At 49.2% G+C, this 12,018-nt stretch overlaps 6 protein-coding genes across 6 annotated transcripts; 2 read left to right on the top strand and 4 right to left on the bottom strand.

Moving 5' to 3' along the window:
* Positions 1–180: 180 nt before the first annotated feature.
* On the bottom strand, positions 181–1,729 carry APUU_12153S (mitochondrial 37S ribosomal protein mS47; the record flags this gene model as incomplete). Its single annotated transcript, XM_041698323.1, has 3 exons — positions 181–1,395; positions 1,461–1,622; positions 1,679–1,729. The coding sequence occupies 3 exons, from the start codon at positions 1,727–1,729 to the stop codon at positions 181–183; spliced, it is 1,428 nt and encodes a 475-aa protein (XP_041551519.1).
* Positions 1,730–2,300: 571 nt separating this feature from the next.
* On the bottom strand, positions 2,301–3,215 carry YML6 (mitochondrial 54S ribosomal protein uL4m; the record flags this gene model as incomplete). The annotated part of the gene is made up of 2 exons (XM_041698322.1): positions 2,301–3,077; positions 3,132–3,215. 2 exons carry the CDS (start codon positions 3,213–3,215, stop codon positions 2,301–2,303), a joined length of 861 nt encoding a protein of 286 aa, XP_041551518.1.
* Positions 3,216–3,450: 235 nt separating this feature from the next.
* Positions 3,451–4,759, top strand: APUU_12151A (mitochondrial 54S ribosomal protein mL38; the record flags this gene model as incomplete). The annotated part of the gene is made up of 2 exons (XM_041698321.1): positions 3,451–3,985; positions 4,035–4,759. The coding sequence occupies 2 exons, from the start codon at positions 3,451–3,453 to the stop codon at positions 4,757–4,759; spliced, it is 1,260 nt and encodes a 419-aa protein (XP_041551517.1).
* A 168-nt stretch (positions 4,760–4,927) lies between these two features.
* APUU_12150S (putative mitochondrial inner membrane protease subunit 1) lies at positions 4,928–5,533 on the bottom strand (the record flags this gene model as incomplete). Its single annotated transcript, XM_041698320.1, has 2 exons — positions 4,928–5,107; positions 5,174–5,533. 2 exons carry the CDS (start codon positions 5,531–5,533, stop codon positions 4,928–4,930), a joined length of 540 nt encoding a protein of 179 aa, XP_041551516.1.
* A 742-nt stretch (positions 5,534–6,275) lies between these two features.
* On the bottom strand, positions 6,276–7,508 carry GLO2 (cytoplasmic glyoxalase II; the record flags this gene model as incomplete). Its single annotated transcript, XM_041698318.1, has 8 exons — positions 6,276–6,359; positions 6,417–6,443; positions 6,496–6,630; positions 6,680–6,771; positions 6,834–7,075; positions 7,129–7,200; positions 7,253–7,340; positions 7,397–7,508. 8 exons carry the CDS (start codon positions 7,506–7,508, stop codon positions 6,276–6,278), a joined length of 852 nt encoding a protein of 283 aa, XP_041551515.1.
* A 2,844-nt stretch (positions 7,509–10,352) lies between these two features.
* On the top strand, positions 10,353–11,177 carry APUU_12148A (uncharacterized protein; the record flags this gene model as incomplete). Its single annotated transcript, XM_041698317.1, has 1 exon — positions 10,353–11,177. One exon carries the CDS (start codon positions 10,353–10,355, stop codon positions 11,175–11,177), a length of 825 nt encoding a protein of 274 aa, XP_041551514.1.
* Between the last annotated feature and the right edge of the window lie 841 nt (positions 11,178–12,018).

The raw sequence follows: 12,018 nt of genomic DNA, 5'->3' as shown, positions 1-12,018 counted from the left end.
GGAAAGTCAGACCACTCGGCTCGAAGAATGCGGGGAGCGGATTATTTTCTGCTGTCACTCAAGTCTACAGCAGAAGAATATACCGGAACTTCTTAAAACCTTGAAATAAATAAAATAGTGTAAATATACATACAAGCAGTCTACAGGCAAAAAAGACGCCATATTCTACTACTAGTCATCTTACGCACTGTCGTCTCTCCACCGCAGGCCCTGGTCAGTCTTAACGGTCTGTCGCGACAGAACCTCGCCAACCTTCTCCTTGACGCCCTCCTTGTTTTTCCAGGTCTTCACAAAGTGCTCGATGATATTACCCCTTGTGCTCGGGTTGTCCTGCACGTGTTGCTTGATCGCATTCTCCGTAGGCAGTCCGTAGATCAAGTGTGGGTAGGATTTGTAGTCACCATTGCTCAGGAGCTCCATACGCTGCTCGCCCTCCGGAATGTTGAAGAAGGCGTCGACTTGATCCTGGTTGACCTCGGCCAGAGTTGCAGGTTTCCAAGCAGCTTGACGAGGAGGCTTCGACATCAGACGCGCCTTGACGCCCTCGACGAAGTCGGGGTGGCGCATGAACTGAGCAGAAACGTGAGCCTCACGCTGGAACGTCTCAGAGATGGACCACTCCTTGCCTAGACGCATCTGGCGCAGAGTCACCTTGAGTGATGTAGGCGACCGAGATGAGATGGTCTCTAGCGTCTCCTTAGCCCACTTCTTGCACTCTGTCTCCTGTTCCAGTGCCAGCATGATTTCTTCCACTGTGTCATGGCCAAAGCATCGGTCAATGGCGCGGCGCACATCGCCAGCCAGCTGAATTGGCTCCTCCTGAATGGAAGGAAGACCGGTCGAGAATTCGGCCATTGTGCTGTTGACGAGGCGCAAACGCTCATTGTGAGTATCGTGGTCGTTGAAGGTTAGCTCTGATAGGCGAGTCGTCAGGTTGCCCAAAACACTGGAGTGGAGGTAGTGTGTGGCAACGCCGGCGTACAGCGCCTGAACACCGCTCAGACGCGCCGATGTCAATGCCAAGTATGTGCCAACCTCACCATCAAGGCGAGGGAGGAAAAATGAGCCGCCCACGTCAGGGAAGAAACCAATGGTCGTTTCGGGCATGGCGAAAAGGGTGCGCTCGGTAGCGATACGGAACGGCGCATGAACACTAAGTCCGACTCCTCCGCCCATTGTGATGCCGTCCATAACAGAGATAAAAGGTTTTGAGTAGTTTGCGACGACGTGGTCGAGCTTGTATTCGAGCTGGAAGAAGTCGGCGGACGCCTGTTGTCCTTTGGGGCCTGACTCGTTTTGTAGCGCAAGAGCAGCAACGTCGCCGCCGGCACATAGGGCCTTTGAGCCAGCTCCCGAGAGCATCACGATATTGGCGAGTTGAGATTTTTCCCATTCCTATATCGACACATTTCATGCTTAGCAACCGAGCTCATAAAATGTCATCAATCCGGATTTCTAACCTTGAGCCGAGGAAGAATCTTGTTAACCATCGAGCCGTTCAACGAGTTGAGCTTCTTTGGCCTGTTGAGCTCCACCAGTCGCACTCCGTATAGAGAATTGAAAAGGACATCGTCCTCTTCCGCGGGCTGTGTAGGGGTCTTTGCACTTGAGTCGGTCGACATCTAAGCAGCAATTCGTTAGCTCATCACGCAGGGATATTGTTATAGATATCGAATACCTTGGACGTCGCCGTGAAAGCTGGGTTGGTCACCTTGGCGCGAAGGGGCATGGTGCTTGCTGGGGATATCCGCGAGAACCAGCTCGTCGGCGTTGAGGTCCGGGGGAGGCTGTGTCGGAGTAACATGAGGCAGACCCACAGTCTGGGAGGATGAAGAGAGAGGAAAAGAAGGAGGGGATGAACCGAGGGAGCGAAGATATTAAGTCGGATAGATGGGGTCGTGACGAAAAGATGATCGGTTCGAACTCCGCAAGTTGGAGGATTTTCGACCTCGGAAGTTTTTTGCCTGCGGATTTCCGCCGCCGACTGAAAGCGAAGATGGCCGAGGGACCGCTATGTTGCTAAGAACTGTTACATAAACATTACTATTTGTGATGTTTATTTTGAAGCTCTTAATTATAAAATAGGAATTTCTGTAGTTAAGCAGCCTTAAAACGGGCTGTTTGTTACAGAATACAGTTCATGCCAGTTCTTCATACAGTGCATGTGCTTGATGTAGCAACCCGGTAGAATATGCAAAGAACTCAAAACATTCATACAATACTGAAAATATCTATTTGTACATCCAGTCGAATTGACCAGTAAAATGAAAGTATCCCAAGCACCCAACGCTATATCTCGATTAATACGTAGCCTTCGCTGGCTGGCTCCTCAGATCCCGCGAGTGATGGTACAGAATGCGATCCAAAGCCGTTTTCTCCACGATCAATCGTCCAGTCTCCAGCAAATCCTTCACGTCCACATCTTCACGGTCCAGGATCTTCGCATGAGCGTTGACTTCGCCCACCGTTTCGAATAGTTGCTCGTGTACCTTATCTGTGATCAAAGTTGACCGGCCAAACTCCCTTCCCCAGCGGTTGACCTTGAAGATCTCCTTGATCAAGTGCGGCGTAGCGTCTTCTGGTACTCCAATCTCATTGTCGATGATGATGAGCTGCCCTCGCCTGTACCGGTAGCTAAGTGCAATTCGCCAGGCCTGGTCGTAAATCTTCTGCGGAAGCGAAGACGAAAAGTCACGCGGGTGCGGTCCAAAAGCGACACCACCACCCCGTCGGATTGGCGATTTCTTGTCACCAGCACGCGCCCGTCCAGTTCCCTTCTGCGCGAAAAGCTTCCGATTGCTTCCGTGCACATCGCCTCTCCATTTGGTGCTTGCAGAACCTTGTCGGGTCATGTCACCTTCATATACAACTGCGCGATGTAGGATGTCTTTTCGTAGAGGCATCTGGAGGTGATCTCGGGGGTATTCGACGAATTGGACGGGTTCCATCGTTGGGAAGGAGTAGGTTGTCGCTAGGACTGGCTTCGGAGCCCACTTCGCCTGGAGGGCTTCTCTCGAAAGATACTCACTGCTGGCTGCCGGTGACTCCGTGGCCATCGATCGTGAAAGGCAACGTTGCTATTGAGCTGTCAATCCTGCGATTCTCTTCAAGTGGCCGACTGTAAATCATACCGTGGTGGCCTCAGCGCCAGAAAGGAGACCCCTTGAGCTGCGAGACAGCCATTTGAAGGTGCTGAAAACGTTGTTCCCAGCCATTGCGACGAGGTTTGCGGCAAAGGGTAATTGAATTGAGCAAATGCCAAAACCCAAGGTGAGCAGTCGGATTGAGAGCAGCCAAAAGTTCAGTCGGGGCGGTGGTTTGGCACTAGTGGTGAGGCTTGGCACAACCAGGAAAAAAAAGTTCCCGGCCAGAGTTCAGCATCAACCCGCCAGCAAGTCGACCGTCTCCGTTTACCTCCATTTTCACCCAGTCGCCCATTTTCCAGGAACGATGGCCCATTGCGAGCGGGCCTCTCGGCCTCTCATTCAATGCCTTCAGAGGTCCTCAATGAGGGGCCTCTCTGGCCTCCAGCTGCAGACGACGCGCGCTTTCCAGACTACGGTAGTCGCCCAGGAGGAAGCCCAGACCGAAGCCGCGAGCCAACCGTTTTATAAATCGCCCGATCCATCACTTGTGTCAAGTCCCCGGTTAGAGCGAAGATTGATGCGACAGGGTATCTTGCCGGTCGGATCTCGTCGACGTCGTGCCGCGCTGCAGGGTGCGTCCAGCGTGCCTATCGAACAGCTTCCCTACCAATGTTTCCAGGAAGCACGCAAGGTCCTACTTTCGGATCGAGAACAGAAGCTGGAGGAAATTACCGCTACTAGTGAGAAGATTGCGAAGATCCAGGCTCTGCCGGCAGAGGAGCGAGCGAAGAACTCTACCCACTCCCGGATCCGCGCGTTGGAGATACACCTTGAGAAGCTCAAGGTTCTCGCTGATATCAACGATCCTTTGGTGAAGAAGAAGTTTGAAGATGGACAAGGTAGTTAAACATATCTCGGTTTTTTAACAAAGATGCTTACCACGAACAGGTGACATGAGCAAACCTATCTACCGCTACCTCGCCGATCAGAAATGGAGAGAGTACCGCCGCAAGATCATCATCCAACGAATTACGCAAATGAAAGTGATTCCCGACGTTCTTCCCCATTGCGACCCGGCTGTCGACACCAAGCTTTATTTCAACAGAAAGGCCGTGCAGCCTGGAGAATTTGTCAACTCTTTGGTCAGCACCAGCGCCCCTAAACTCGACGTGCAAGTGTTCGACGGTGAAGAGAAGCTGGTAACTATCGCTGTCGTCGATTCGGACGTTCCCAACGTCGAGGAGGACAGCTTCGATTACAAGATGCACTACCTTGCCGTCAACATCCCCATCTCGGCTATCAACACCAAGGTCGACCTCTCCCAGCTCTCGACAGAGTCGCAGCTGGTCATGCCCTGGCTTCCCCCTGTTGCTCAGAAGGGCAGCCCCTACCACCGATTGTCGCTCTTCATCTTGGAGCAGAAAAACAACAAGCCTTTGGACTTTGCGGCCGTCAAGGCGAAGGAAACCAGCCGCGACAACACCCTCCTCCGCACATTACAAGCGCGGTATCACCTCAAGCCCATTGGAGCGCACCTGTTCCGAACTCTCTGGGATGAGGACACAGCGGAAGTCATGAAGCAGATTGGCTTCCCCGAAGCCGAAATGGAGCTCCGACGCAAGAGAAGCGAGGCTCTGCCTTACAAGAGAAGGAACCCCTCTACCTTCCGGTAACCTCAGTTATCGTTCCACCACTGTTCTTGTTCTATCACATTTCTTTCCTAGATGTATTGTACAACCATATGTATGAATATAGCAACCTTTCACAAGTTCAAACCCAACTCCAAACTCCAGCCATGCATGCGTACTATACAAAAGCAGGTCCTTATAGCAACACCCCCTTCACTCCATAGCCTCTTGAGCAGGCTTCAGCGAATTCTCCACCCACTGTATCTTCGACAGCGGCCAAATCCTCGCAATAACCTTCCCATTGATCAACCCCATCGGCAGCGGCCCATAATTCCTCGAATCCCTCGACCACGGCAGATTATCCCCACCTACGTAAACATGTCCTTCCGGCACCTACCGCCATAATCATTAGCACAAACCCCATCTCCAGAAAGAAGATTCAACAGCATGCATGCATACCCTTATCATCTCCCCATTCCCCCCAACCCCCGTACTAAGCGCCTCATCCCGACAAACAAAATCCCCAGGTAGCCCAATAACCCTCTTCGCGCCATTGACACCTAAAAAGCTCGGGTGGTAGAAGCGCACCACATCCCCGACTTCAATCGCGCGACCATACTTATGCATCTTCGAGACGAGGAGGTAGTCGCCGCGCGGCGAGAAAGTCGGGTACATCGAGGGCCCCTCGGAGAGCTGGAACATCATCACATTCTCCCAGAATAGGGCGGCGGTTGTGCCGATTCCCGCTGTGTAGTAGGTTAAGCGGAGGATGGAGCGCGGAGTTGTGGTGCGGAGGAGGTGGCGGAGGACGGATTCCATTTTAGTTGGGTTCTTTTCATATCATTGCATTTGCACGATTAGGTATTAATTGGAATGTCGGGCTGCTGCTGCGCCGGAATTGACTGGTTAAGTTCCGTATCTACCGGAGAGCTCCAAGGTGAACTGGTGAAGCTCCGAGTGGGTTCGTATGGACGTCACGTGATGCGCACCGCCTTTTAAAGAGATTTTTTGTGGGCGGATCTTCTTCTTCTACATCCACCCGCCATTCCGGTGTCGACCAGGAATTTGGGCGACTGAGTCTTGTCAACTGGTGCAATTGGCCATTTTACCAAATGGATTCATTGCTGGGATACATATTTACGATAGGATCTGATTGATCTGACCGAACCAGGTGCTTAATGCTGCCCTGAGCGTCACTCGTCAATCCTGCTACTTTGTCCGCCCGAGACGATAATTTTTTTTCAAATTTTTTGTTTTGTTTTGTTTTGTTTTGTTTTTTATATAGAACAGCTTCCAAATTGCTAGAGCTCATCGCTGTCGAAATTAAACACCAGAGCGAGTGAGTGTGGACAGAGAAGCAAGATGAATTCTATACAGATCTGGTCTTTGGCCAGAGTCCCTGAACGATAGCCCGGCTTGGACCCCATTTAACTATGGGAATGGGAGGCTGGGTGGTAAGACGGGAAACAATCAAATTACGAACGTAGTTTATACTTGATTTATATTTGAATGGCATTCATATTCTTCGGACTTGTTTTAACTTCACGAGTAAAGTTGGTCATTACATTGCATTCTTCATCTCGCGCAGAGCGGCCATGACATCGACGGGGTTTGTCTTGCCTGTTTTCTTCTGGATTTCGGGGTCCTACGATGTTATTGTTAGCTTTTCTGGGTCGTACTGCTGGTTGAAGGCTTGACTTACAGTGACACGCATGAAGACGTTATGAAGCTAGATTAATATTAGCCACGTTGGCCCATCAGGCGCTTTGCGAATGACATACCTTCTCATCGCCAATCGTGAACTTGCCCTGGGTCTGCTTGTTGGCATCCGCGAAGGCCTGCAATTTCTTGATGGGCTCGGACTGCGATACCGCAAGGCAGAACTTGACGTTGCCCTTGGTGTACTCGTGTCCAGGCTATATACTGTTAGTCGCATCCCAGTGACGGTTAGGCATCGCAACATACATAAACCCTCGTGTCGTCCGGAAGAGCAGCCAGCGTCTCATTCAACGCCTTATGCATCTCAGGCGCTGTGCCCTCGAAGAACCGACCACATCCTATACAATAAACAAATTAGCAAAAAGCTTCAGCCATAAGACAGAATCCTAGCTAAGCATACCACCAATGAAAAGCGTATCGCCGGTAAAAACAGCCTTGTCATTCCCGTCCTGCACGAAGTAGCAAATGCTATCTTGCGTGTGGCATGGGGTGTATAGGGCCGTCACGGAGATGCGGTCTCCGATCTTGAAGACCTCCCCGTTGGCTGGGGTTCTCGTGACAGACTGGCATTCTTTGCCGCCAATGATGGGGACTTTGAAGGTCTTGAGCACCTCGTTGTTGCCACCTGAGTGGTCCCAGTGGCTGGCGTCTGTTAGTATATCATGCACTTTAATTTCAAAGGAGGTTAATCATACTGATGCGTGTTTACAATAGCCGTCAGATTGATCTTCCCGGCCTTGGTTTGGGCCTCTAATTCTGGGACAACCCTGTACATCTTAGCATAGTCCAGCACCTCATCTAACCCAACAAGAGACTTACTCTGGCGGATTAGCAGGGTCAATAATGACCGACTGCTTCGTCGGTTCATCAGTTACCAGGTAGGCATAGTTATTGCCCTTCCCAGTCCCTGAGTAAACATCAGCGGACGTCCATTGATTGATAAAGATCCCAAGAGAGGTATACACATAGGAAGCGACTGGATATGCATGGCTCTAGAAGGCGGTCGCGGCAATGACGGGTTTATGGAACGAACAAGGACCTTGTGGAATGGTCGAGTGGCGCGTGTGAAGCTCATGGGCGACCAAGACTGAATGATGAAGAGCTGTCTGCAGGTGCATTAATAATGCGGAGACTCGTACTAAATAGTAGCTCAGTTGCGGGTGGTGAAATACACATTACCTCATAGGCTGGACCCCACCAGCCACTGTGGCGGTGGTCATATACAGGAGATGACTGTCGGCTGACCCTCCGCCTCCAATTCTTCGACGATGGCTTTATGCAGTTGGTTTGCATAATTCAGTTAATTCTTGCTGCGCCGGATGACTCCCTATACTGACTCCTTCCCTATACTTAGTTAGGGCTTGGGTGCTGGCGGACAGTACTGCGAGTGAAGAGTTAAACAGCTTTAGTCTCTGATAGGTTGTTGTGGTACATTCTTGACAATAACACCGAGCATCTTCTCGTCACCACGTACTTACACTACTATGACAGCCTAAAATCAAACCACTCTACAATACCCCTCAAGCTTTACTCCTTCACGTAACCTACGTATTAGGGCATGTCGGCTTTCAGGTCCAGTTTCTCCCGCAAAAAGATAACCACGCACAACCTGGAGAGAGATTGTGTTGAACCGCGCGCTTTCCCGCAAGCGCGCGAGGGGTTCAGATTGTTCCCCAGCTTCAATCTCCCAAGGAATTTCCACCAAGCGTGGGGACTGTCCAAACCATCATCCTTTCCACACGAGGTTACTCGCTGTAAATGACGTCTTCTCGTCATGTCGAACTTATCAGTTCGTTTTCTCAGGATCAAATTCTCGGCATTGGAAGGACTGGATTGGTAGTCCGTCAAGGAGAGTTTGCCCTCAAGCTACCTCTCAGGTGGAGTATAAGTAGTGATGAGGAAGTGGAAGCAAATATCGAATCGCTCCAACATGAACAAGTTACCTATCAACGCTTAGGGAGCTGCGAGGGCGTTGTCCCTTTCCTTGGTTGCTCAGAGACGACCACTAAATTCTGCCTAATGGAAAACGGTGATTTACGTTCCTACTTGAGTCACAATAAGCCAACCAAGTCTCTTCAGCTGTCTTGGTTCCGTTCAATGGCTCGTTAGATTTCACAGGTTCATGACCGGCGAATTATCGTGGCAGATATTGCGACCCGCAACTTCCTTCTCGATGCTGATTTCAAAGCCCATATATGTGGTTTTACTGAATCCGTGCAAATGCCTCCTGACACCTATATGGAGACGGCTGATTGGGCCGGATATTCCATCCATACCGATATTGGGCAGTTTGGAGCTGTGATGTATGAGGTGGTGGTTGGAGAGAAATGTGAATTCGACATATTTAAGGATTTTCCGTTGGAGCAAAGCTATGGTACATGGCCACGGAGGGAGGATCTTCCCAGTACTGAGGGTCTTTGGCTTGGTCCGATAATTGAACGATGTTGGACGAAGGGTGCATTCGACAATGCGTACGCCCTATGGAAAGAACCAGAGTCTCTGGAGGTCGAGAACGACCGAGTCAAGCAACTTTGGTTATGCAGGGACTTCACCTCGGTTTTTCATTCTTTTTATTCATACCAATGGCTGGGGGTTTCGCGCCTTGCACCTACACTGGTGGTGATATTTGGTGCAATTGCAGGCTACGCTTGGACTCGGAGGCGTCATTAACGTATGAAGAACAGGATACAATTCATCTGTTTTCAACGAGCTTGCCCGGCAGGTGCAACAGGGGACATGCGGTATAACACAATCATATTTGCCATATTTATGTCTGCCATGCTCGCCGACGGCATCTCCCGCGCTGCATTCTCCGCAAATCTAACCGGGGCTGCTCTTAACGATTAACGATATGCCGAGTTTAAGCTCAGTCCTAGGTGGCTCCAGGAGGATCAGGAGGTTTTTTTCACTTCTATTTTCTACCTCAGGGTCGGAGGACACAAGACTCAAAGAAAGAGCGTTTGTGGTCGGCTACTCTACTCATACCAGCTCCATGGCACACCATCCATTCTCACTCTCCTTGTTCTACTGGCATACTGCACACTCCCACCGACGCACACCATCTCATCATTCTGGAGATATAGATATTGGGACTTTCCCGTCTGATAGTAATGAGGAGGAAGGTGACAGCTATCTTCGGGGTCAGATATACAGTCGCAGTTACGTATGAGGGTCGGGCTGTCGTAGAGAATAGGGAGTATGGCTGAGTGTCACCGAAATTAGAATTAATTTAATAGACTGGTGCTTGCTTTCATTTATTCCATAGCAAATATTTACTTCTTAAGATTTACCTAGTCATGTATTCCTCTTAATTCAGATGCTAGCTGCGTGTTACTAACACTTTCTATGTTTATCTTTCTTCACTGCTGCAGTAACACTGCCTGCATCACTCTGCTCTTTTTTTCTCACTTTACTTCTCTTTCTTCTTTATATCGTTCTTCTTAATACTAATTATCTATACTTAGTATCATTTTGCGCAAATTCACTACACGACTTGCTTCTGATAAAAAACGAAGTCCTCCGCTTTTGAACTACGCTGTTGGCTAGAAAGCGCCGTCATGGCGTTTGTGTTAGTCCACGCTGTTATTCCTACGAAAAACACCAGAAAATAAACTAATATGACCATCTTATGAACAGGAACAAGACCAGTTCGGACGCTGTACCTCATCCTCCACCACAGGAGACTGACAATCACTGCGCTGTGTGCAACAAATTCCCAGCTCGACAGTGTACGCAGTGTCGTAGCTGTAGCTACTGTTCTACAGAGTGTCAGAGGACCGACTTTGCTTCTCACATTATCCTCTGCAAACAGCTTGTCGTCCTACCTGCTCGCCCAACCCCAGAGCACAAACGAGCAATATTTTTCCCCGAAAACGAGATAAACCCACGCATCGTATGGATCAAATGCACAGCAGATTCTATGGATGAAGTCCACTACGAGTGGGTTGACGTGTCTCCGTATCTCGGACACAAAAAGCCAGGAAAGTTCTACGCTCCTCGGAAGAATTACCATGTGTCGCTTATTACCCGCGACGACTTTTTGAGCGATGGGTCATCCATCAACAAAAGTATCATAGCAACAGCAGGCCCCTCAATGACCCGTCCTTTGGCATTCCTCGGCCCCATGGTGGCAATCAGAGAGGTCGACTATGACACCTATTGTGATATCACCCTGGCCGACTTCCGGTGCCTCTCAGAGTACCTTCGATGCTACGGCGCACCTGCTTCTGCCAATCCAACGAATAGTCCAGGTAAACCAATTCACGCAATCAAAGCCAGTCGTGGGGTGAAAATAAGACGCCAGGGAGGCGATATCCCGCAAAGATCCGACATATTCGTCCCCGTCAATGTTACCGCTAATACTATGTCGGCTTCTTTCGGCGAAGGTGTTCTTTCGACCCTCTCCGTGCGCCTCGGAATGCCCATCCGTATCTGGAAGTACCCCAACGCTAAGGACGACGCTGGAGCTTTCAATCCGGATGCACTTTCACTGTTACGGGAGGTTAGCCCTATTAATCCTCTTTTTGGACATCCTCACCCTTATTGGGATGCTGGTATCGAGGATGTTTTGGCTGTGCGCGAGGACGGACAGGATCTGTCTGTCCAAGACGTGCGGATCATGTGTGGCTTTGGGGCCATTTTATACTGTGATATGGTCGTAAATGTTAACGTAATTCCCGGTCGGTTCGTGTATCCCGGTCGGTTCGTGCTTACCCCCCCAAAAACCATGCTTGATCAACTTTAAAGCACTGTACAACAACCAAAAGTAATTCGAATTGAATAAACTAAACCTATTTACGATTTGGACATCTCGTCCTAGTATGCCCTTTAATATTACATTCAGAACATGTTAGTAGGGTATGTTTAAGTATAGTTAAAGTTGGAAGAGCACTTCCACCAGTATTACCCCCCTCTACCTCCAATTGCTCATTTCTCAACGAAATTAGATCCCTAGCTTCTTAAAATAAAAGGCCTTCTATAGGAGTCATCTGGCGCTTAGAATGATCTTTTTTCTGCCTGTTATTCTTAATAGCTGCGTGGAGATCGTAGTTTTCGTTTGCTAGTAAGCTAGTATTATAAATAGCTTGCTCACAGCTCTTTATAAACTTATCTAGCGCTCGCTTCGAGGGAGATGTAGGACTTCTAGACCTATTTTTAAGAAGTTTCTTAACTAAGGAAGCTTTTCGATGCACTTGACGGACTGTATAAGGTATATAGAGCTAGGAGGAAGGGATTAAAGCACTCCCTCTACTAGAAGGGGGGGTTTTAACCACTATACTTAAGCTTAACTTATCCAGTACTGCATGAGGGTTGAAGGGGACTATCCTAGTTACTCTGAATCCGCTTTTAGTATTCTCTATAGTAAAGACCTCTTTATGAGCTGCTGGATAAGTCTTTAAGAAATCTAGCTTATTAATATAGTTGTATCCCAGGCGCTCTTTCTGCTCGATAAGCTTGCCATAAGCTCTCTTCAAAGGGCTAAAATAACCAACATCTAGAGATTGCAGAAGGTAAGATGAATAGGCAGGCATGCAGATTACTATAATATTATTTTCCTTGCATGTTATATTAAATTCAGGTGTTAG

This window comes from Aspergillus puulaauensis, chromosome 1 (genome assembly GCF_016861865.1).
Source record: "Aspergillus puulaauensis MK2 DNA, chromosome 1, nearly complete sequence".
NCBI lineage: Eukaryota > Fungi > Ascomycota > Eurotiomycetes > Eurotiales > Aspergillaceae > Aspergillus > Aspergillus puulaauensis.
Note: the sequence above shows the minus strand (reverse complement) of the source record. Positions and strands in the feature narration are given on the sequence as shown.